The 25,428-nt window shown below is 41.0% G+C and overlaps 1 protein-coding gene across 1 annotated transcript in view; it reads left to right on the top strand.

Moving 5' to 3' along the window:
• Positions 1 to 24,711, top strand: part of KIAA0586 (KIAA0586 ortholog) — a 67,427-nt gene extending 42,716 nt beyond the window's left edge. The window contains exon 32 of the mRNA XM_088057906.1: positions 24,358 to 24,711. Coding sequence (XP_087914032.1) covers positions 24,358 to 24,503 — 146 coding nt within the window. The 3' untranslated portion in view covers positions 24,504 to 24,711. The remainder of the gene's footprint in view (positions 1 to 24,357) is intronic.
• Positions 24,712 to 25,428: the final 717 nt, after the last annotated feature.

Raw genomic sequence — 25,428 nt, 5'->3', positions numbered from 1 at the left:
GACCTTGGATCCCTTTGCAGTCCCTGGAGAGGGACTTTGGACAAGGGCATGGAGTAGCAGGACAGTGGGCAGTGGCTTCACACTGCCAGAGGGCAGGATTAGATGGGATGTTGGGAAGAAATTCTAGTCCCTGTGAGGCTGGGGAGGCCCTGGCACAGGGTGCCCAGAGAAGCTGTGGCTGCCCCTGGATCCCTGAAGGGCTCCAGGCCAGGTTGGACAGGGCTTGGAGCACCCTGGGATAGCAGAAGGTGTCCCTGCCATGGCAGGGGGTGGAAATGATGAGCTTTAAGTTCCCTTCCAACCCAATGCATTCTATGATTCTATGAAATGTATCTGTATGGAAGCCATGAGAATCTTGGCAATTACTTATTTCAATTTGGATTTGCCAAGAGCATTACAACGTGCATTTTCTGTAGTCAACTGAATGTTAATTGCTTTATAGAGTGCTGTTCAGCAAATGAGATGTTCATGATGTTGTGATAAAGGGAGTGGCTCCTGTGCTTGAGAAAACACAGGAGTGCTACAGGAGAACTGGAAGATAATGTGAAGTTAAGATCATGCAAATGTGGGGAGAAAAAGAACTTTTCAGTGTTAAAATGACCTGGTTTGAGATGGGCTTCAAGCTGGAGTGTAACAGATAATGATTTTCTGTTCTGAAGGGCACTAAGTATTATCTCTGCTATTTTTGGAGGTTGCTTAACAGTGTTTGTAAAGGTGTTCAGGATGATGAAAGAGAGGGAGAAAAAAATCTTTTGTTGATTGTAGTTCAAGTCAGTGTGGGAATAGCATAAACTGTGCACATGACTGCCATGGGTAATTGTTTTAGCAGATAAGAAGTTTGTGGAGGTGCTACTGTGAGATGTGTAGCAGTTTTAATCTTACATTCTAAGAACATGAATCTAAAAACCTGCCTGTCTGCAATATATGCAATTATAATTGCTCCACCCTAGCACAGAGAAATTCTTCCTTCAAGCCCTTTTAAAAATAATTCTTTGAACTTCTTCCATTTAATTTTTTTAAAAGCATCTCATCGAATTCTACGGGAATTATTTTGCTTCAAATATTTATAAGTGGTAAGAAAAGCCCCAGGCCAATGTTATTGGTCGTGGGACTTGGAACCTAATTTCAAAACCCTGGTTTGCATATGAAGAAAGTGATGAATAATGTAAAAATTATCTGTGGATAATTAGTGGAAAAGCTTCCAGAGCTGAAGTGGCACAACTTAGTGCAGGTCTGTGTTTACCTATTTTTACCTCTGCATTTATCTGTACTGTAACACACGGAGTTTGGGCATGGTCCAGCTGTGTCTGTCAGCTGAAAATGCGTGACCAGGAGATGGCAGTAGTCAATTTTCTTTGAGAGGAGCAAAAAGAAAAAAAAAGGATGATTTATATACCAGGATAATTGAAATCTCATTTGAAGTATACATATTTAATAAGCCAATAAAAATCTCTAGGATTAGCAAATGGAAACAACTGTCTGTCACTTTTAACCAGGATGTCTTCTCTGTCTAAGCTTTACCACAGAGACCTTAATCAGGCCAAAAGTTGAGGGTAAAAATTAATAAGAAGCATTTGAGAGAAAAAGGAAAGCCTGCAACATGATAAGTGTACGTGGGTTTAAGTAAATACAACATTTTAAAATTAAGCACATCTGTTCCTGTAAGTTCAAAGCACCTTGTTTATAAAAGCTGCGTGTCAGATGGTTGCCTTCCCTGGGATAGCAAGGGACAAGGAATGCTTGCCTGGAAATGCAGAGGCATTCTGGAGGCAGGACCATTTTGGTAGTTTTTCACAGTGTAAAGGGTAAGTGGTTGGATTGGTGTTAGACTTTAGGAAATCCAAAGCCCTGAGATGAAGTGTGAATTCACAATGTTGAGAGAAAATCGTTTTGGACTTCATGTTGCATGTAAAAAAAACTCATTTTTATTTAATTGATAAGTACATTACAAGATTTGATTCATCTTTTGGTGGCCATAAACATATATACACATTAGAGCTTTCTTTTGTTGTTTAAAAATTTCTGTGGTCTGCAGTGAACATGTGTTTTTACTGAAAGAAAGTTGGTTGATGGCTTCTAATGAACGTGGAAGTTCAGGACTGTTACAATATCATGCCTGAAAGGGTAAAGTCTCCTGAAAAGTTACAACTGAAAATCAAGCCTGGATGCATTATTAATTGAAATGTGTGCCTTCTCTAGACACAGTGGAGACAGTGGTTTGAAAACATAGAGTTGTAGTACATAATATACATGCATATATATTTTTGGCTTTATAATACCCTTTAATCTTTGTACTATTCTTTCATATATCTTCATGAATTTAATAGGATAGTAATTGTTGTGGTTGGTGAATGCTCGTATTTCCAGAGTTTAAGCATTTTCAGGCTTACATTAAAGGGATTCAGAATTTTTAAATTAAAATGAAAGAACAGGTGGCAATGCTTGAGTGCAGAGCGTTTTTCAGCTTCAATATGAGCAGTTCAGAGGTTGATGTATCTTCACTTAATTATTTTCCTACAGCATGGACTCTCAAAATGCGACCTAAAGAGCACAACTTGATGATAGTAATTCCTTTTTATCTCCAGCTCGTGAATTTTATTCAGGCAGTGTAAATACATGGAAAAGGAATATTGGGACATGAAGCAATTGGCTTTGTTTCCACAGAGAGATTGCACAACTGCTTGTGGGAGGAGATGATCTGTGCAATAAATGAATAAGATGACAAGAAGGCCTTAAAACAATCTGTATAAAAACAAGAATTCCATAGTTGTTCAGTATTGAAAATGGGCTGCTTCTGTGCTAACACTGACATTAGGCTGCATTGAAAGCTGTAAAATATGGCTATAAAAAATACTTCTTTGTCTTTCTTCTTTAGCCAGGAATTGCTCTGAGTTAGGTTTTGGGTTATTTTTTCTTAAAACTATTGTGGCATGAGGCAAATCTGTAACAGATGCTTCAAGGAAGGAAGAAGATTAGGATAAGGCTAAAGGTCTTTCTTTTTTTCTTGGAACTGTTTTGGTCAAACTCAATGACTGTTCTACTGAAAGCTTACTTTTCCCTTAATATCCTGCTGTTCCTTTTTTTTTTGGCCTGAATTTCACTGAAGGCTTTTGCTAAAGACTCTCCACACCACCCTGGATATAGCAGCCAGTGAAGCAAACCAGAGCTCTTCTTCCACACTGTAGGGAGAACCACCACAACCTGAGAGGCTGAAATAGTTTGAGTAGCCTGTAATGCTCCTTGAATTTGCTTAATTTCTGAGGGAAGATGTTGGAAATTGGAGCAATGAAATCACTTAGCTGTAGTTAAGGCATTTTTCAGGCAAGTGTTTCATGTAAATTTTTTTCAGTGCTTCTTCAGAATTCTTGTCACAGACTCACAGAGTGGTGTGGGTTGTAAAGGACCTCAAAGACTATTTAGTTCCACCCCATCCATGGGCAGGGACACTTCCACTAAACCAGGTTTCTCCAAGCCCCGTCCAGCCTGGCCTTGAACTCTTCCAGGGATGTTTCTGATCTATTTTTCCTCTGGTTTTCCTATCTAGTTACCTCTCTGTGCTATCAGGTGGCTCACTGACATCACTCAGTTAATGTATTTTACATTTGGGCAAGTCAGGAAATGCAAGGCTGCATTTCCCACAGAAGTTCTGTCTTTTCTGTAAGTAGTCATTAGGTTTTAGGTGCTCCAAGTGGTTTAGAATGCCAGTTCTCAAGGAGGTTTTGTTTATTCTGCACATGTCCACAGGAGTTACACAACAGCCCATGCAGTAGAAAACATGCATGTTAGTAATTAGTGTGCATTTTGAATAATATCCCACATAAAATCCTCAGTAGCCACACTTCAGAGTTTCTACTGTGAATTCCTGTAAGTAAATATTTAGCTGTGTTCTAGTACATTTGGAACAGGAGCTTTTCATTTCTTGGCTTTTGTAAATATTATTTATCTGTTAACAAATGTCATTTATATCTGTGGCAGCTTCTTTCCCCACTGAGTTACTTCAGTTATTTTTCAGACAAAATGTTAAACCAGAAGTTGGACTTTTCATAGCTTAAGGCAAAGTCTTGTGTGAATGTCTCAGTGTGGATGATGATGTCCTGCTGTGGGTGTGTTCTGCTGCTTCAGGTTTGAGTCACGAGGAACCAAACACCAGGAGCTGCTGTGAGTTTCATGGGACTGTGCACATCTTTGTACCCATTCCCATTTCCTGGGAAATGATCTCATACACCTGTCATTTCTTCCCCTTGTTTATTTATCCTAAAGCTGTGAAAAGCAGAACTGCAAGCAGGTGAAGCATGACTCTGGTTTGTTTTTTAGACTCCTAGAATGTAATTTGATTTTTTGAGGCGCCTAAATGAATCGAAATATGAGTGGTCAGATGTAGAAATTAAAAAAAACAATACAACACAGTTTATACTTGGAGAAAACTGTACCAAGCAGTGTCATATTGCCTTGCAGTCTGAGGGTTTCCTGCTGAGTGCTGGGCTCAGGGAGAAGGGATTCTCCTCATTCTCCTCTGGGGGCCAGTTCCACACCATGGAATCCTTTCCCTACAGGTCACTTGGCAATTTCCTTCAACTTCTAAGAAGCTGAGAGTTCATTCTTCTCTTCCTGCAACCCTCCATAAGTGTCGCGGCTCTCTGTGCTGCTGTGGCATTGCTGTGACCTTGTGCTGAGGCTTTTGCCATGTGCAAAGGCAGAAAACTTCCCTTTTCAGCCTCCCCTTGGTGCCTGTGCTGGTGGTGCTTTACAGCCATCCTGAAATCTGCACAGCTCGCTGCATCCTCCCTCATCCAGCCCTCAGGAGAATCCACTGCTGGCTGTGGCTTTGGGTGATCTCTGCATGGAACCATTTTGCATACAGTAAAAAGAATAAAGCCTCCCTTTTGAGAAGATCTTTGTGTTTAAATACGTTTATTTTGCTGAATTTCAGGGTGTGTTCCTGTATCAAGCCCCTCCTCTGGTCTGAACACAGCAGCAGGGATTTTCAGTGAAATTCCAGCACCAGATGGGGTTTTTTTTGTGCAGAAAGGGAAAGAAAAACTTCTCCAAAGTGACGTGATCACTACTGAAAGCATTACTTCCTATGGAGACTGTCAAATATTTAGATTTTTTTGCTTGTGTTTATTCAGATTTTCTGGGAATCAAAAGTAAACATTTGAAAATCTCATCCGATTCCCTCTTCAAGCCCAGATTTTAAAGGATTCCAGGTGATCTAATCCAGTGACCTGTGGCATCCCTCTAAGTGTGTTTTATAGATCACAAGTTAAACTTCAGGGCAATGCCAAAATTCAGCCTGATATTTCAGTCATATGTGGGGGCTGTAATGTGAAAATACTGAAGGACCAGTCCCTTTTTCATGCAGATAAATTGAAAGCCTGTGACACTGCTGCCCAAAGCACCCAATGTACATTTGGAGTTTGTCCTTTTTCATTGAATCATGGAATCACAGACAGGTCTGGGATGGAAAGGACCTTAAAGCCCATCCAGTCCCACCCCAAGCCATGGCAGGGACACCTTCCACTATCCCAGGTTGCTCCAAGCCTTGTCCAACCTGGCCTGGAACACTTCCAGGGATGAGGCAGCCACAGCTTCTCTGGGCAACCTGTGCCAGGGCCTCAGCACCCATATAATTAAAGAGTTTCATCCTCATATCTAACTTAAATCTACCCTCCTTCAGCTTAAGGCCTTTTCCTATCATTTTATACACTTTTTACCTCAAAATATCATGTTGTGCCTAGTCCAGGTGCCTGCTGAGCTGCCTACATCACATCACCCAGACAGCAGAAGGTTCAGAGGATCTTCTGCTCTGAAGTATATCATAAAAATATAAAGGATTTTACATCCAAATTAATTGGAATTTATTTTTAAAAAAATTAGTCATAATTGCATTTACTTTTCAAACACCTGTGATGACCTTGGAACCAAAGCAGTGCAGTTCTAGTAATGCAATTCTCTGTATTTTCTCTTCCCCCCCCCCCCCCCTTTTTGCTAATTAGCATGGGGTTTTTTACAATAGTTTAGTTGTTTGGGGGTTTTTGATAATTTTGTTTCATTTCAGGGGTTTTGCTGGCTTGTGTCTCTAGTGGCCAGGCATATCCTAGGCAGAATTCTCCTTAATGAAAGGCTACCTCTTGCTGCTGCATATCCACTCTTAGGAGTTGGAAAGTACTAGCTGAGAGCTCCAAACTGCTATTTCCACTTTGGCAGCCTACCTTTGATCTCTCACCAGTTCCAGTTTTAGTTGTATAAATCCATCTATTGTCAGCCTGTCTGGGGGTCAAGCTCCAATGTGAGGCATTTTCTTTTGTCCAAGACCCTGAGGTGATGGTGAATCAGCTGGAGTTGCTGTGGATTCCAAACAGGGGATGGTCTTGATAACAACTATTTAATACAAGTCTCTGATCTCCTGGACACTACCACACTCCTCCCCAGTCTGTGGAAATTGTTGTGCCAGGACAGCTTTTCTCACAGCCTGTCTAGGATTCCTAAACATGCTGGGATCTGACTGAAGCAGCTTTGTATTGAGGATTATGATTCGTATGCACTTTTACAAACTTACAGTAATTGCTGTTGCCTTCATTGTAAAGAGCAAAAAATAAACACACACAATAAACCCCTTTAATGGGCACTGATCCCACTGGCACTGATCTTGAGCAACTCTGAATAAAAGCAGATGGTGGCAAGCTGACTAGGCTGACCTGCTTTCCCCTTTCATGCAAACATTGCTTATATAAATGGGGGACACACACAAAAAATTAATGGGCTTGGGCAAGCCACCTAAGGACAGAGACTCCCCATGTACTTAATGCTTACATCAGCCCCAGGGCTGTTTCCAGTTAGTTCTTCTCTGGAGGGAGAAGTTTCTCACAAATTAGTGGTTCCACAGCTCTGAGCCCGTGGTTTAACTAAAAAGAACTGATGTGCAACCAGAAAGTAAGCATGGTTAGCTGTTCTGTGGCCTGTGTGTTGTGGTGGGTTGTGGAAGATGATCAGAACAGTCTCCCCTGAACCTGTTGCTCATTTGTAGACATATAATTGAATCTGAAGTCCCTTTTGCACATCAGCTGCTGTCATAATGTTGTGAAGAGGCACTGGATTTTTGTGGTCTTGTACTAGTTTAATTCACATGCCTATTTGTTAGCAGTGATGGTAAAAGAATGTAAATTGTGATTCTTGGTTGTTCTAAAGGATGTGCCTCAGTGTGTCACTGCAGCAAGATGTGATCAGAGAGCTGGAGCACCTCTGCTGTGGAGACAGGCTGGGATTATTCAGCCTGGAGAAGACTCCAAGGACACCTCACTGTGGCCTTCCAGTACCTTAAAGGGGTCATAAAAAGGAGAGAGATTGACTTTTTATACAGGCAAAGAGTGACAGGATGAGGGGCAGTGGTTTAAAACTAAAAGGAGTCACGTTTAGATTAGATGTGAAGAAGAAATTTTTTGCTGTGAGGGTGCTGGGGCTCTGGCACAGGGTGCCCAGAGCAGCTGTGGCTGCCCCTGGATCCCTGGCAGTGTTCCATGCCAGGTTGGATGGGGCTTGGAGCGCCCTGGGATTGTGGAAGGTGTCCCTGCCATAGCAGGGGGTTAGAAGTGGATGATCTTCAAAGGTCCTTTCCAGCCCAAACCATTTTGTGATTCCATGATTGAGGGAGGAACAGCATTCCCTTTCCAGCAGGGCATTTGGTTCTGCGTCCAAAACTATGCTGCAGCTTCTCACATAGATTACAGCCTGCAAAGGCAGTTTCCTGAATAAGATATATTTACATTTCTCAGTCCCTATCTGTGTACAGCCTGATGCATCTGTACCAGCTAAGCTGAGTCAGGAACCATTCCAAGGTCTCAGGCAGACCTCCTGCTGGCTGGGCTAGCTCAGTTGGCACATGCACCACAGCATCTCCTAGGATGACCATCCTTACTTGGATTAACAGTCATTTAAGTAGGTCTCTTATCTCCCATTTTTCTTTTCAGTTTTTTTTTTTTATAAAAGGCATCAGTATCAGAGCAGGAAGTCTCGATGCTTTTGGGTGCTGGCTACACATTGCCTGGATACTGTTTGGTGACAGGTGAAGACAAGGAGTATTACAAACATATTTCAGCTTGGAGAAACATATATAGCACTGTGATAGGAGAAATGCAGGCTTTATGTCTTCAGCATGTGCTGGGTTTGTTACATTTTTCTGGTTGGTAGGGAAGGCAGATGTTGCCTTTTATAATTCAGCAGCTGGTGCAAGCCTGAGAGCAGCGCAACAGAAGGAGCAGCTTCTGCTCTCCCCACTCTGCTGGGTTTGCTGAGCCCTGGGCAGAGGCAGCTGGACTCCCTTCAGCTTTACCTGTTCTTAAATTGCTCTCAAATCAGCCTTTTTAAGCACTACATAAAAGCTGGAAGGAGCCAGCTGTTAGTGTGGGGGGTGGCTGGGTAGGAGAGAAATCCCTGGGACATGAGTGTGTATGAGGTGAGTTCTGAATAACTCACAAATTCTGACTGCCTGCCCCCAGACCTCTTTTACAAAGCAGACTGGGGATTCACAGAAGCTGTCATTCTCAGACAATAAACTTCTTTTTCTTTTTTAATGCTTTGTTAATTTTTGGCACTGCTAGGAGAGGCAAGGCACAGCTGTAAAGTTATGAAGAGAACCAAAGTGGCCAATAAAAATGGGTATTTAGACAATTTGTGTCCACAATCAAATCGTATTTTTAAAATTCTATTGCTTATTAGTTTATGAAAGGGCTTGATTTACACTCAGTTTTCATGCTGCTGACCAGTGTTGTTATTAGGTACTGAATTTCTTGTTTTTTACATGCTTTAGGAGTAAACAGACCTTCCACTTCATGCACCAAAGAGAAGCCAGGTTTGTCCAGCTCCACCTTCTCAATACAGTGATACAAAGGCTGCTTGTAATTAAACATAAATATAGGGTTCCCAAACCCACAGGATTAATTTCTTAAGAATAGGAGCCCATGAAGTTTTCAAATAAGGCAACAGCACGGAGTAAATGTTATCTAGGATGTCTTCCAAATGAAGAACACTATGTAAATACTGGTAATGCTCCTCCTTGATAACATGCTGATTTTGAGAAATGCAGGCTGCCAAAGTAGCATTCTTGTTAAAAAATAGGGTAAGGACTGGTGAGTGAAGATTAAAGTTGTCATGCATGACCTGTTGCTCAGTGCTGAGGCTGCACATGGGGCTGTGTTTTGTAACTCTGTGGAATAACATTTCCTAACATAAAGCTGGAGTGAAATCCTCTTCATCTTCCATGCAACTGATTCTGTAAGTGAAGTGCAACAAATGCTCATCTCTGAAATACCATTTGCAAATGTGCTTTTGGTGACTGCCTTTGCAAGGAGCAGTAGTAAATGATGGAGATGGGTTAAACTTTGTCTGTGGACTACTGTGCTCTGGTTTTTATCATGAGTGCTGTCATTCAGGAGAGAGGAAAAAAAACCTACACCTAGAAAAACTTAATTAAAATATAGAACCTTTGTATGTCCTGTTTGCTCTAATCTTAAACTTAGATTTTACTTAATTTTGCTGTTAAAGAAGGAAGAGCTGGTTTTAAGCACTGTTCTAAACAACCTGAGTGAAAGCTGTTGAGTGTGACACAAAGTATGGAGTAGGTCTGTGAAATACATTTTTTTTCCCAAGTGCTTTGGCTGCAGGGAAGTAACTGTTTCTCTTTGTGTACAGCATGACTTTGCCTTCCAGTTAACTTTATTTTTTTAATGTCATATAGGCATGTATTTTTAATACAAATTGATAAATCATCAACCAGATGTGAACAATGAAAATGCATCTCACCTTTTCTAGGTCTGGTAGAATTATGTTTAGATTTTGGCTCAAAATTAGCCAGTTGAAGTGGTTTAGACTTAATATGGTGATCTGCAGCTCTCCATCCTAACTCAGGTTGTTACAGTAAAATAATAATCAGGGTTGCATATCATGACCTTGTTTTAGGCACTGTGCATATTGCAAAAGTTAGAGCTGTATTTGTTTAAAGACAGTAAAACAGTTGCAGTGTCTGTCCTTGTCAGGCCATTGCATCTTCAGAAGAAGTAAAAAAGCACGGAATTTGTTGCAAATTGCTTAATTTCTGACTTTTTTCTTTTTGTGTGTGTGTGTGTGTTTTTATTATCCTGAAACCATAATTACAGATCTTGAGAAAATTGTTTAATGTACTTAACAGCAGCTATTGTGGCCTGTTACGTAAATCAGAGTTATAAATGGGAAATATTTACTAGTTTGAATTACAGTGTAAATACACGCTCGACTTCTCAGAAGCGCATGTTGCTTATTTCAGTAATTGGACCCGCTCCTAGAGACAGCCAGGCAGGACAATCACACAGGGAATGCTTGTTTCTGAAGATGAGGCTTCCTTCCTGATTAAAAAGAGAAAAAAAAAATAAGAAAAAAAAAAGAGAAGAGAAAGGGGGAGCAGTTTCCTGTTGGAATCCTCACTTTGAGGGAGCCTGGGCAGCCGTGCCTCCCCCTGCTCCAGCTGGCCTTTATGTGCAAGCGTTCTCTGACGGTCCATCCAAAACCCTTTTTATAACAGCAATTGGGGTTTGCCTGTGCAGGCAGACCTGGGGTTTAAAGAGGTTTCTGCTCTTCTCTCATCTGCTTTTAATGCAGGACTATGACTGCCAGTATCTCTGAGGTTTTAAGGCTTGATAAATAAGGGCTGTTCTGTTCCTAAGGTTCGTAATTTTCTAGTAACGACCTAACAGAGACTCAACCCAAAATTTCAGCTGCACGTAGAAAATGTGGTCTGACCTCGATATATATGATGTGAAAAATGAATAATAACAGCACTGCAGGCAAAGTCTTCTCTTGCTACGATGTGACAGCCCAGCCCTGAAGCAGAGGTTTCAAGAATTTGGCTGTGCTTTTGGAAATGGGCCCTGTGGTTCTGCTGGGGAGATGTTTCAGCTCAGAGAGAGAACAGCACACAATGGCTTTGTTGGCTCTGTGCTTATGGCAGGACCCTGATGTAAAACCTGGTTTTTCTACCTACAGTACGTGGTGGTTTGGTTTGAATGCAACCAAGGCTGTGTTTTGGCCTTTTTTTGAAGTGAAGCCGTGCTCAAAGGCTGGAGAACCACGGCAGCTGAAGGTTAGAACCACTTAAGAGGATGATTAGGGCCTGACTCTCTGATTCCTTAATTCAGAGAGGGTTTATTTCACTTTCTTAAAGGACAAACTCCCTCTGCCATTCCAGAGTCAGCCTGTTCAATGAGAACCATACATTCAGAGTGGGTTTAGATTAGGTATTAGAAAAAAAATCTTCACTCTGAGGATGCTGAGGCCCTGGCACAGGTTGCTTAGAGAAACTGTGGATGCCCCATCCCTGGAAGTATCCAAGGCCAGGTTGGATGGGGCTTGGAGCAATCTTGGATAGTGGAAGATGTCCCTGCCCATGGCAGGAGGTTGAAACAAGATGTTTTTTCAGGTCCTTTCTACCCCAAACTGTGGGATAGATGTGATTCCATGATGTGAGGAGGTGTGCTAAAGCTGACAGGAGCCACTGATCTCACAAGGTCTCCAGGACATCTCCATCTCCAGGTCCTTGCTTGGATTTCCAGGTGGTGCCATCCAAGCTCTCACACTCGTGTGGAGCTCCACAGTGCAGGGCCTGCCACAGGGAATAGTCTGAAGTGTATGAAAAGAAAGTTCAGATGTTTTCAGTCTGAGAGTGAAATTGCAGAAGGCCCTTAGAGGTCTGAGTTATTGTGCAATCTCTGTAAGTAATTTGTAATCAAAATACCTTTGCACATGTCACTTTCATATTTCCTGTAATAAAACAGCAAGAGCAATTAAAATTTTGGACCATAATCTTCTACAAGCTTCTAAAAATGAGTGGGCTGGGGATTTTTTAAGTTACACCTGAAATAGACAGTTTTTAAATTTTTGATTGCTTCAAAAAAGGTTTGGTAATAGCTATCTTAATATATTTTTTTAACCATAGCCTGACAAAACTCTTGTGTGGCAACATAACTGATCTGAAGTTTGCCTAAAAAAAACCAAAACTAAGTTAGAAACCAGAAAAACTCTTCACAAAATTGGGGGACATCTGTACTCTGGTAACTCAACATGTGACCTATTGGGCTTTATGCATTTCAAATCAAAAAGAATCAGTAAATATATTGCCATATGCATGCAAATATGTCTAATAACGCTCTGTGTATCTGTAATGTTGTTCTGCCACGGTTCAGAAAGTTGTCTGTGGTCTTGGCATTCCTCAGGAAACATTAGATTAATATAGCTGCCTTTGTCATAGATTTTTTTCTTGTTTAAGTAGGTGTGTGAAGGCTGGTGCTACATAAATGAATTACACGGAAGACTTTGGAGGAAGAAGGGGCTTGTAAACGAGACTGAAATTAATGAATATGAGAATTAGAAATCAAAACTTTATGTTTAGTCTGAGGAGAAACAATTCCTTAAACCGTAACCACATGGCTGTTTCTTGTTTGCATCAACTCTGGTTGACTGTTATTGTCTTCTGTTAATTCTCTGGGGCAGTGGCCTGACTTTGTTGAATGAGCCAATTGTTTTCCTTTGTGTTGCCCATGAAGTGAGTCCCCATCTGGTTTGTATCAGACTGTTTTCACAGCCAACAACTGCTGCCTTTTCTATATCCTGACACTTAAGGGCCCCATGCTATCAAAGCATTGCTGTGATAGCCTGTCTGGCTGGGCCCATACAGCTGTGCCTTGCAGCTTGAAGCCATTACCCAAGTAATGGTAACTTAGAACTTGAACTGGCTCTTATTCCCATTGGTGTCGTGTGTACAGTGAACAGAATACATTTTTGTTGAACTCTGTGTTCCACAAAAAAAAAAAAAAAAATAAAAATAAAAATTCTCTCGTTTGAGTTTATGCGATCGGTTCCTTTTTATTTTCCAGCAGCTTCCTGTATCTACAGGCAGTTTTGTGTTCTTCTAAAATTAATGGATACAAGACAAGCAGTATTTAGTTAAGGTGCTGTTGTTATTACTTTTATGGTACATTAAAGCCCAATAAGTGAAAATTAAACAAGCAAATGATTCTTAATGAGGATTTTTCTTATCAGATTTCGAATAGGTTTCCAGGAAACTTTCCGTGTGTGATAAATGTAGGTTGTGTGAATAAAGCAACACCTTGGATACTTCACTACTCCATTTCCAAGTAGCTCTCTAAAAATACAGAGCAATGCACAGTGAGTCTGCATTAACTCATTTTCTTCTCATCTGGAGGAATAAGGAATGATTGGAGAACTCTGTAATAGCAGAATTAAAACTACATTGCAGTTTGCATTGCAGAATTAGTGAGAAGAGGCCCCAGGAATGATCCAGACCCTTTCCCAGCTTCCAGCATTGAAGGAAACAGTCCTGTTGCAGAGATTTTGCAACATATGTCTTCTCTGCCTCCAAGATTTTAAAAAAACCCAATATTGCATCAAATAACAGTGACACTTAAATGTTGTGTGTAAAGAAAGATGATCTTTAAGCATTTGTTCTCTCCTGCTCCTGTGTAGGCAACATAATGCTCAGTGACAGAGTAATGACAAGGGAAAACATATTCCCCAACTTGGAGATGTATTGAATTTTAAGTATATTCCAGGCTCAATTCTTCCCTCAAACTTAAGAGGCAGAAAGAAAGAAACTAATGGATAATGTTTCTTAAAATTCTGGTCTTATTGTAGCATGTGCAAGAGACTGCCAGAAAACAGATTGCTTTATCTGATACTTGCAGAGAAAGTGTTCCTGAGCTTGGGAGTGTATTGTGTGTATAATGTGACTGAATTTGCTTCAGGTAACATACTGAGGAGCCATTAAATTCCATGAGGCACACGAGATAAGACTTCCTTTGCCATTGTGCTTTTCCTTCTGGCACACACGGGGTGTCATCGTGTCAGATCAGGATTGTGCTAAATAATTGAGTCTGTGTCATTGTCAGGTGTGTGGAGGGTTTGCAAAAGTTGCTTTCCTGAGGAGCTTTGTGCAACTGCTGCTCCTATGAACAGCTCCCAAATTCAGGTGTGTGCTCTGTAATGATGCACAGAGACAGGTGTCTGTGCCCTTCACCTTAGAGAACTTTTCCAGCCTGAATGGTTGGGTAATTCCAAGTCGTGTCCATCATCAGGCAGAGCCACCCTCTGCTCCCACACATGCAGACTGCATTGCCATTTATGCTCCTTTGCAGAGGAGCACGTATGGAAATACAGTGAGATGTCAGTGAAAAGGAGTGCACATCTCCCTGCATTTTGGCCAGGGATATTTAAGCCCAGAGAGCTGATAAATGGTTTTCCCTCAGGTGCCTGCAAGCTCTGTTAATCCTGCTCATGGCCCAAAGCACTGAGGGGAGCTGTGGATGATCGGGGTGCTCACCGGGTTTGGCACCGACAGCTTGAGCTGGGAAGAGTCAAAGAGCTGCAGAGTTTCCTGAAGGAAACTGGTGCAGCCAGCATCCCAAATCTCAATTTGTGTGCGTGTGGCTGCAGCCTCAGAGGCAAAGAGAACCTGCCCAAATGAGAACATGATGGAAAAGGGTCTGATCAGGGCCCTGCTGGACACCAGCTCTGAGTTGTGCAGAGCAGCCCCTGACAGGAGTTGTTGGTTTCTCTGGTGATGCTGGGGAACTGTTCATTGGCAGAGAATCCTTTGAGAGGCTGGTGGGAGCTGCCTGCAGTTCTCCCTGTGTTTTATTCCACTTAGCAGGGATGGAGGAGGTGTGATATTAAAATCAGTGATGTGTCTAGGAGAGAGCTGAGAAGGTGGTGCACTGTGCTTAACGTGCAACATAAATGTAGAGCAATACATTTCTCCAGCTCATTTATTCTACTGGTTTAGAGCTGAGATTCACCCAATTTTGCAAAATAATTTTGGTTTCACTCTTTCCCATGCAACAGGCCACCAAGGTTTTTTTATTATTTTATTTTTTTTTATTTTTTTTATTTTACTAGGAGGAATGCATGTCTCTATTGCACAAAGTTTAATGATTTTATACTTTAACAAACTTTAAAATAGCACAAGGTAAAATCATATATTTACTCTCAGACCTTTCCAAGTTTCTGGTCCCAGGCATTAGATTGTGAGGGCAGAATTACTTGTCATCACACTGAGTGCTCATTTCAAGAGCAGGTCAAAATAGGGTCTGGACACAGACAGACCCAGAGGAAATGGTCTCAAGTTGCACCAAGAGAGGTTTAGATCAGATATTATGAAAAATTTCTGCACTGAAAGGGTGGTCAGACATTGGAACAGGCTGCCCAGGGGAGTGTTGGAATCACCATCCCTGAAAATGTTCAAAAAATGTGTTGGATGTGGCACTTGGGAACACGGTTATGGGGTAAACATGGTGATGGTGGGCTAGTGGTTGGACTTGATTTTAGAAATGTTTTCTAACCTAAATGATTTTATGCTTCTATAACAGTGAGCTCCCAGTTCTTCCAGTAAGGACATTTAATGTTTCCCTTGTTTGAACATGTGCTTACTTAGTCAATCCTCTTTCTGAGCTAACAGAAAAGTTGTTTGCCTCTCTAAGCTTCCTAAAAATGCTTATTCCTATGCATTTTCCAAAGGTCATTGATATCCACAAATGGTAAGACCTGTAGTGGCCACCATCTGCTGCTAAACAAAAGGCTGGAAAATATGTATTTTTTTTTTAAGTTTGTTTGTTCATGTACTAGAAATGTGCATAGAAATGTTCTGGAATTTATTAGACTGACATTGGAAAATGCAAACTGTATAGGGCTGGCTTTTGCTCTGTCTTGTTTCGTTTTGTTCCTGGGGAAAATGTTCATCATCTTCTTTTGAAAAGGTGTAATTACAAAAATTTTGGGTAATTGTACTTTAGGTACAAGGATTTTAATATGCCAGATCATGGTAATGGTAGTACAGTAATGGAAGTCTTGGCAAACTCTTTCCATATGGGGAATCCCATGACTTTTTGAGTGAAAATCATCAAAACAAATGCACAGGATCATGTGAATATTTAAATATTCAGAGTTGAGAAATAAAGCTGTTTGCTTGTGGTCATCTAGAAGAACACTTGTTATTTGAAGTTTTCTTTATACTGAGTATACCTTATTTAATTTTTTTTATTATAAGAATGCATTTAGTGACTCCATTATATGTGAGGAGTGACTTGCAGTGAGAATATTCTGCCCTGCAGCACTGCCCTTCAGGCAGAGAGTTTTCTCTTTTCTCTCTGATACCCATTCCCTACCTTTCACTCAGGTCTGGGTGCAGATTGCAGCCGTGGCTGGAGGGGATGAAACCTCCTTGCCCAGGAAATCCTCTTGTCTGGTTGAGGGAGAGCTCATCGAGGTCTCTCACTGAACTTTTTAGTGTAGAAAGTACCTTGTGATTTCTTACAGGGATTCACTGAAACTTGACCTCTGAGATTCCTAAGGATTTTTTTGGGATATTTGGGATATTTTGGGATATTTGGGGAGCAGGTAGGACTGGACAGCTTGGAATTCTCCAGTTCTGTCCCCCTGCCATGGGCAGGGACACCTTCCACTGTCCCACATAGCTCCAAGATCCAACATGGCCTTGGACACTTCCAAGGATGGACTATCCACAGCCTCACAGGGACACCCCACCTGCATTTTAGCTCTGAACTGGGAAGATGTTAATTTTCAAATCTTAATTAATCCATTGAATCCATGAAACATCCATTGACTTCAATTATTCGTGTAAAAATATTTTTAAATTACTTTTCAATAAAAGGAGGCCATGTAACTTCTAAGAATTAAAAAGATGCTTTGATTTTTATTTCTTTTCCTTGCCACTCCCCAAGAAGGCTGTGAGTGCTGTTATATCTGGCACTGTGGCACGATGCAGATAAGCTGGAGGCAGTATTGCTGCAATTAATATCATTAAGATACGAAGTCTCAGTGGATCCAGTCCTACTGCTGGCTTTGCACCGACTCTGCATCCTAAGGGAATTCAGCAGAACTTTATCTTAGAATTAAGTGTGAATTCCCACCATTGATCATTCGAGTTCCTTTTTTTTAGCTTCTTAATTTTGTTTCAGATACAGGCATTAAAATGTCTTTTGGAGCCCCAAACATGAAGGTGTGAATAACAGAACCAAATATATTATAAAAATATGCTTTTGAAATTACCTTCCTGTCCACTTGCTGGTTAGATTTTGCATACAATTAGGAAAAAAAAAATAAATTGGTATGTAGGTGATATTAGTTTTACTGAATAAGTAAAATATTAATTACACCATTAGATCTGTGGATTTTTAATTATCACTTGTCAGATTCTCCTGATTCCACCAGCTGTTTACCTAGGTTATCTCTTGTGGATTTAGGGATTACTCCTCCCCCTGGCCCTTGCACAAGATACACGTTTTCCTGGTGGTTTTTCAAAGACTCTGGACTAGTAAGGAACCAACTTCTGCTTTTTTTTATTTTGAAATAAAAGCTGCAGCTTCAGTATTTGCCACAGAGCTTCATCTGAGTTTTCCTCAAGAAAATGGTTGCAGCCTGGAGAGCAGTGCTTAAATGTTAAAGTACTTTTTCTGAGCCAATTGCACATCCAAAAATCACAGCCATCTGTGTGGTAAAATCAAATTAATTAATTTTCAATATTTCTTCTTAGTATTAATAATTATTTTAGCTATTTGGAAAGATCATTACATGTGTTCTGGAAGGGATTTGATGGGAAACAGGAGCAAGAGATGTGGCCAGGGAACAAAGTTAAGTAGTTAACGTTAAGCAGTGAGAGGTTCTACAGAGCAGAGGATGCCAGATCTAAAGGAGCAGAGTAGATTTTAGGCACCAAAAGGAAATTTATTTAGTGAACTCTGCAATCTCATTTCTAGATGTTTTTGGAGCTGCTTTCTGTCTGCCCTCCTCTACCAGTCTCTGTATTAGGATTTTGAAAAATCTGGTTCTAGTTTATTTAATATTTCTAGTTTTTGTTCTGTTTAGTGTTGCTGTTGGTGGGAATATAGAGTGTTTTGGAGAACCACTGAACCTTGAACTCCGATTTGAGAGGAGGAAAAAACCATTTTCAAATATTCTGCTTTGAAATATTTGTTAGCTGCTGAGCCTGGCCCCACCCTCCTGTACTGGCTGGGGATCTGCATTTATTTTCTTTTTGGAAATATTTATAGCTGGGCTATACATTGGGGGTTACACAAACAAACAGCAAAAGCACACAGTGTGTGTATACACGTGTTTATTTTCTGTGTGCTTGTGTGCAGGCCTTTTGTAAGTACATGACACCAAGGGGAAGGTGGAATTTGCCAAGTTTAGGTCAGAACTTGAACTGAACTCATACTATAGAGTTTTCTGTCTCCACTGGTGTCTGTGGCCCACTTATGGAAGTTTATGAGTTGGCTGCAGCCTTTGAGAATGAAACTGTGTTTTTTCAGCTCCAGCAGTAGACTCGTGCTTTTAAATCCAGACATTTTTGGCTCAAGTCCTCCAGATGTCTGTCCATTTCTGTAAAACAGCTCAAGGGTTTTAATTGTAAATGTAGCCCTTTCATGTAACTCAGCCCTAGAAATTTGGCCTTGTTTTGCCTCGAGTCTTTTCTGTTTGTCATGGGACAGCTAAGTTGGGGCAGTCTGGGTTGGAGTTGAAAAAGAGAACTGCAGGCATTTGCAGGACATCTTGCTCCTGTTTTCTGTGTTTCTGTCCCAGTGGAAGGCAGAGCTCTCACCCACAGCCAGGTAAATGTTTGGCAAAGCATTCACACAACAACAAGAGAGCCCCTGCCCTAAAAAGCACATTTCTGGCAGAGCTGAGAAAGGTCAACTTCTCCACAATAACCTAAACAAGCCCGTGGATTCAAGGTAAGAAGAGCAAGAAAAGTTTTGGAGGAGGGACTTTCATTTCTAATAAATGGAGAATAATTTGCCCAAAAATTTGGATTATTTGAGAACATGTTGATGGTCCTGCTTATTCCTGAAAATATTGTATTCATTTAGTTCTATAACCTACTCGCTTTCAACTTTATAAGCCATTGAATTCCAGAAATATGAAATAGCCAGTATGCACAATACAGCTAAACACAACTCTGAACTGGAAATGCTAAATATTGTTATAATTAGTGGCATGACTGACATTGCAGTGTAATTTCTCTTTTCATTGCAGCCTTCAGAATTACTTACATCAAAATATGGATGTTTTTTATCAGTATGTTTTAGCCAGCAAGCCTGGAATAATTTCAGTTTTGCCAAAAATGCCACTTCTTGCTCTGCCTGGTAACTCACCTGTACAGCCACGTAAGAAAGTGACTGAATTTCAGTGTGGTACCACACACACCCATGGAGACATGGACAGGACATATATTGGTACAAATATGTACCTCACAGGTTTGCTTACAGGTGAAAGGAGCAGATGGGAGAGGCTGAGAGAGGAGAAAAGAGAGGAACAGGTAAGAGAGGAGAACTGAGGTGCAGATAAGAGAGACTGACAGGCTGAGAGCTGGGGATGTCCAGCCTGGAGAAGAGTCCAGGGAAACCTTAAAGGACCTGCCAGTGTCTAAAGGGGCTCCAAGAAAGCTGGAGAGGGACTTTGGAAAATGGCTTGGAGTGACAGGACAAAGGGGAATGGCTTCAAACTGACAGGGGGCAGGGTTAGGTGAGGTCTTAATAAAAAATCCTTCCCTGTGAGGGTGGGGAGGCCCTGGCACAGAGAAGCTGTGTTTGCCCCATCCCTGGAAGGGTTCCAGGCCATGCTGGACGGAGCCTGGAGCAACCTGGGATAGTGGAAGGTGTCCCTGCCATGGCAGAAGTTGGGAACTGGATGGTCTTGAATGTCCCTTCCAACCCAAACCATTCTGTGACTCTATAAAATGACAGTGATTCTGTTACCTTGGAGGCTGTAGACATTTGTTCTACTTTGCTTCAGCCATTAGTGTAAAGAATTTCTGACAACTCTGTTTCCCTTCTAATGGTCTTTGTAACTATATGCCAGATGTAAATCTTTTTATGTAGGGAAAAAGCAAAATTGGGGGATGACAATAAAAAAAAAAAAAGGCCCCTTCAATGAAGATTTGAAGATGCTGAGTTGGATCTGCAGGTGTTGTGCTATCCCAGTGCTCAGAGCACTTGAGCTAATGCCATCTGGAGGAAGTTATTTGTTGGGACAGGACAGTGTTTGAAACTTTGAAGTCAGGAATAAACAAAGCAAAGCAGCTGGAATCTGGCAGAAGAAGAAACAAGCCATTCCTATCAGCCCCTGCTATTAAAGGAATGAGAGCACAGCACTGGAGTTGTTTTTACAGTCTTGGAAGTTTATTCTTGCTCTTGAAGAGAGCTGGTTCAGTTGGGAAATAGAGGGAGGATTGTTTTGAAATGTTAGGAAGCAATATGTAGGTAATTACACTAATTATGGTTCTAGTTTTATACTGAAAAATAACCTGGGTCCTGATCTTTCAAACCCCTCTCTATTTATTGTCTTGATGGGGAGAGATGATTTACAAGACCATGGACTGACAGAGAAGGGGGAATGGCTTCAAAATGAAAGAGAGGTTTTAAATTAGATATTGAAAAAAAATTCTGGACTGTGAGGATGGTGGGACACTGGCACAGGGTGCCCACAGAAGCTGTGCCTGCCCCATCCCTGGAAGGGTTCCAGCCCAGTTTGGATGGAGATTGGAGCAACCTGGGATAGTGGAAGGTGTCCCTGCCCTTGGCAGGGGTTGGGATTGGATGATATTTAAGGTTCCTTCCAACCCAAACCATTCTGTGTTTCCATTTCACTTCCAAGATATGGCTCCATTTCATCCCCAGATAGATATAAAATAGTTTTATTTAATATATGGACACCCAGTCGGAGGAGTTAAAGCACGTGGTTTTCATTTGGCTTAAAAGTCAGACTTGTTTAGTCTTTTTATTTTGCCAAATAGAAAAATTCAAAAAGAAAGATTTGAAACCTTTTTCTTTGTTCTTACTGTTGCCATATGATGTGAGTAACCAAACCTCCCTTCAGTGTGGTTAATTCCTTTTTCCTTTGGCATACATTCATGACACCCTTTGTATATGGCATATTCTGAGTGTGACGGTACCTCTTAGAGAAAAACTCCCTTCACAGGTCACTGGATGGTTGACACACCATTAATTTTTATGCTTCTGTTAAACAAAGGTCTGGAAATTTAGTACTGTACATGAATTTGTTATAGAGTGCCAAGAACAGGAAAAATCTCTGATCTGAAATGTGACCTTTTCCATCAGTGGGTCGCCAAGATGTTTTCAGTCACTGATGAGTTTCTACCAGCCAAGGACTCTCTTACCAAGAGTGTCAGTTTTCACAGTTCATATGAATTTATGCTATTAGATGGTGACAATGAATTTGGAAAACTGGAGGTCACCTAAGGTCACACGCTCCATTTATTGGATTTTAACAAGGAAAATTTTTATAAATACACCTAACTACATGATTACAAAATTGTACTGAGTACTCCCAGAGGCTCTAAAGAAAGGGGGGGAAAGCCATGAAGATTACCTGCCTGCTTGCCCTTTTCATGCCTTGTAAGGAAAAAAATTTCATTTCCATTTTTATGGTGTATCAAAAGATTTTAAGCATTGCAGGTTGCATATCTGTGCTGGTGAGGAACTCAGTGTTCAAGAGGAAACCATCTTAATATTGGTTATGAGCTGCTCTCTGATGAGGGGAAGACGTAAAATGGAATATCACATTATTAAAGAAGGAGCAAACCAGGGGCTATACAAAGATTTAAACCAGTCTGCCTCTATTTGTGTCTTTATTCCCACACCCCTCCCTGTATGTGTATATAAAGTGTTTTATGCACTGTGCATGCACAAGGTTACACTCAGCAAAAGGTAATAATGATAAAACACATGTGAGAGTAACTTGGTAGTTATATTTTTGGGGCCAATGTAGAGTTTCAGGAATAGCAGCTTTCTATCCTGGGAAGTTACAGTCATGGAGCAGAATCTCCCATTTAGCTGAAATATGATATCCACAGTTTTTTCACAGTTAAAATGCTGAAAATCCACATTCTGTATTTTCTGTGTGAATTTAACGAAGTCAGAGACTTCAGAGACTTTTAAAAAGGGCAGTGTTGTCTTTGGGTATTTTTAAGTTAAAGGTACTTTGATAGCTCAGGAACTGGTACATTTTCTGTTGAGCAAGTAGATGGAATTATTCTTTTTATTTTTTCTCTCTTTTAGCATTTTATAACTACTGTAAAATTTTGTCTGTAGTGTATCTGTAAAATATATTAGAGTATGTGTTAGGAGGAATGCAGACTAATATGATACTTTCTTTTAGCTCTCCCAGAATCAAAGACTTGAGAAGTTCCGACAGAGCCTTGGGATAAGGGAATATTACTTTCTTTTTTCCTTCCATTTTTTCTTTTTTCCTTTTTTTTTTTCCCTTTTTTTTTTTTTTTTTTTAACAAACCTGAAAACAGCTGTTGAAACAATGACATCATGGAATGTGACATGACTGTGGAAATTATTAAGAAAGTCAGGCTTTGAAAGCATCAAACTACATCTAGTGTTGGAGAGGGGCTTTAGCAGAGGATGATTTGCTAGGTTTCCTTGGGCATTGCACAGTCACATCTTTTCTGTTTCATTTTCATGTCTGACCAAACAAACCCTTTGCTTTTCTTCTTAGCAGCCTCTTTGTGTGACACAAACACGGCTACAGACTGGAATCCCAAAATCCCAGAATGTTTTTGGATTGGAAGGGACTTTAAAGCTCATCTCATTCCAACCCCTACCATGAGCAGGGACACCTTCCACTGTCCCAGGTGGCTCCAAGCCCCGTCCAATCTGGCCTGGAGCACTCCCAGGGATCCAGGGGCAGCCACAGCTTCTCTGGGCACCCTGTGCCAGGGCCTCCCCACCCTCACAGCCAACACTTCCTTCCCAATATCCCATCTAACTCTGCTCTTTATTAATTTAAAGCCACTCCCCCTTGTTCCATCGCTCCATACCCTTGTGGAAAATCCCTCTCCAGCTCTCTCAGAGCCCCCTTAGGTACTGGAAAGCTGCTCTAAGGTCTCCCCAAGCTTTTTCCTCTGCAGGTGATGTGCTGATTCCCCAAGGACACAAAAAATGCTCTTGTGCTCCTGCTGCCTTCCTGAATAGCAAGAGTCTGTGTTGGCACAGGTCACTCCATGTCCTGCCTTTACTGTCTTTGGCCTCACTCGTGTTTGACTTCCCAGGCTGTTGGCTGCTGTTCTAGCAGGAAAAACACTGATGGAATTTTATTTTAGCAGTGGCGTTTTGTTTTAATTAGCCATTCGAAGCATGCTTTGCTGCCAGTCAGATGAATGCAGATGACTGCTTCAGTGACATAGTAGATAATTAACTGGGGTGAAAGAAAGCCTAACTTTTTGGTTTTATTGAGAAAATAGTGTTTTAATTATCTAGTCTATCACAGAGGAAGGGAGAATTGTTAGAGCTTACTGGAATAAGAACAAGCTCCAAGACAGCCTTTGCTGTTGTACATGGACTCAGATATGTTTGTTTTGCTTGTAGCTGCTGCACTTAAATGCCCCCAGGACAACTGAAATCTCAAAATGCTCTTTCTGTAGTTGAGTGAATGTTGTGCCATTCTCCCAGTGCCATTTCTCCGGAGTTCCTTCATTCTTTGTCTCTACCTTGATCCATAAGTTCCTCTCCCTGCTCCATGAATTGATTCATCTGGTCTCCTTCCTTTGGCTAAATACACTAACCTTTGCCCATGCCTTTTCTATGGATCCCATTCCAATGCTGTGGAAAACACCAGAAACACCATTATATATATATTAGAAATTTTTCTGGGTCTACTGGGGATTTTAGATATATATGTGTGTGTGTGGTGTATCTGTATGTAAATACAATCCAGTGTTTGTATATATAATATATATAAAGCTCAGTCCTTTCAGTACTTAAAGGGTGTCCAAAAAATCTGGAAAGGGACTTTTGACAAGGGCATGGACTGACAGGACAAAGGGGAATGGCTTGTAATTAAGAGAAGGTAAGGTTAAATTGGAGATTAGGAAGAAATTCTTCCCTTTGAGGCTGGGAAGGCCCTGGCACAGGGTGCCCAGAGAAGCTGTGGCTGCCCCATCTCTTGAGGTGTTCCAGGCCAGGTTGGATGGGGCTTGGAGCAGCCTGGGATAGTGGGGTTGGGAATGAGATGGTCAGGAAGTTCCCTTCTAACCCAAACCATTCAGTGATTCTGTGTGCACAGAAATTCATCCCTTGGACAGCCAGTAAGGAGAGCTCTGATGGCTGAAGCAGCACCCTCTGAAGTGCCTCAGAACTGTGGGCAGCAAGGGTGTCTGGGGACTTGAATTTCCATGGAAAATGGAGATGGCTTCAGCAGAGTTCAGTCATTTGTCACAGACAGCAAATATTGACTTTAGTTTTACTTTTTTCTTTCTTTTATTTTTTTTAGGAGAGGATGCTGCCCCTCGTCTGAATCCACATCTTTCTGCAGCAAGGGTGTCAGTGCAGCTGCCTGCCACCAACACAGATCATGAAACACAGAGTCTGAGCAGTGCACAAGGAGATTCAGATTCTTCAGGGACAGACACATTTTAAAGCTTAGGGCTGTTTATGACAATCTCTCTCTGAAAATGTTGTCACTGGTACATTTGCCTGGCTAGTGTGATGGCTGTTCCATCAAAATAAGTCTTCCACTACTGTTTATTTTCTACTATTTTTCTTATAATTTTGTTATTATTTTAAATGATTCTGTATGTGAATATATCAATTATTTTTAAGCAAATAAAATGCAGCTTCTTCACAATCATTGTGAGTTGAATAAAGGGCTTTTAAATATTTATCATATTCCATGTGAATGTGAAGGTGATTGGTATTAAAATCCACTGCAAAAGTGTGTTTCACTTATGGCAAACCTCTTGGCTCAATATCACATCAGTTCTGTCAAAATATTGAGCCAAAGGGAAATGCATTTGGAACCAAAGTCTAAAAGAGAAATATGTTTCTAGGTATCATCAGGGTTGTTCATCCTTAGAAGACCACCATGACAATCCAGTAATTCAAAACCATGTGTGAAGGCCTCTAGAGTTTGTATTGCTATTATGAAGAATTTATTTTTTTACACTTAGAAGAATTTCTTAGCATTTCATGTTTGTTTCCTTAAAGATTTTTTCCCATCTTGAAGCATGCAAATGAGATTATGTGAGTAAGGCTATTTCTTTACTTCTGATGTAATTTTTTTTTCCTTCTCATGAGACAGAATTAATTCCTGCAGTCTCAGCCCTTCAGAATCATGACAATCTCAGCTGGGAATGCCACAGTAATGGTTAACAGCAAGAGTGTGCTGCTACTCTTCCAGGGATTGCTCCACCTTTGTGTTGCCTCTATCAGGACAAGGTGGTTGATCCAGGAGGAATGTGGGATCACCAAACAGCACCCAAACAAAATTAAAAACAGGAATTCAGATATGTTCCAGTAGAAAAATTGGGAGATAAGCTCTTTTCTGAGCAAGGCAAACTTTTGC

This window comes from Pseudopodoces humilis, chromosome 7, assembly GCF_049639895.1.
Source record: "Pseudopodoces humilis isolate 2021_Gansu_Grassland_sample_001 chromosome 7, ASM4963989v1, whole genome shotgun sequence".
Lineage (NCBI taxonomy): Eukaryota > Metazoa > Chordata > Aves > Passeriformes > Paridae > Pseudopodoces > Pseudopodoces humilis.
This window is presented reverse-complemented; position numbering and strand designations above follow the sequence as displayed.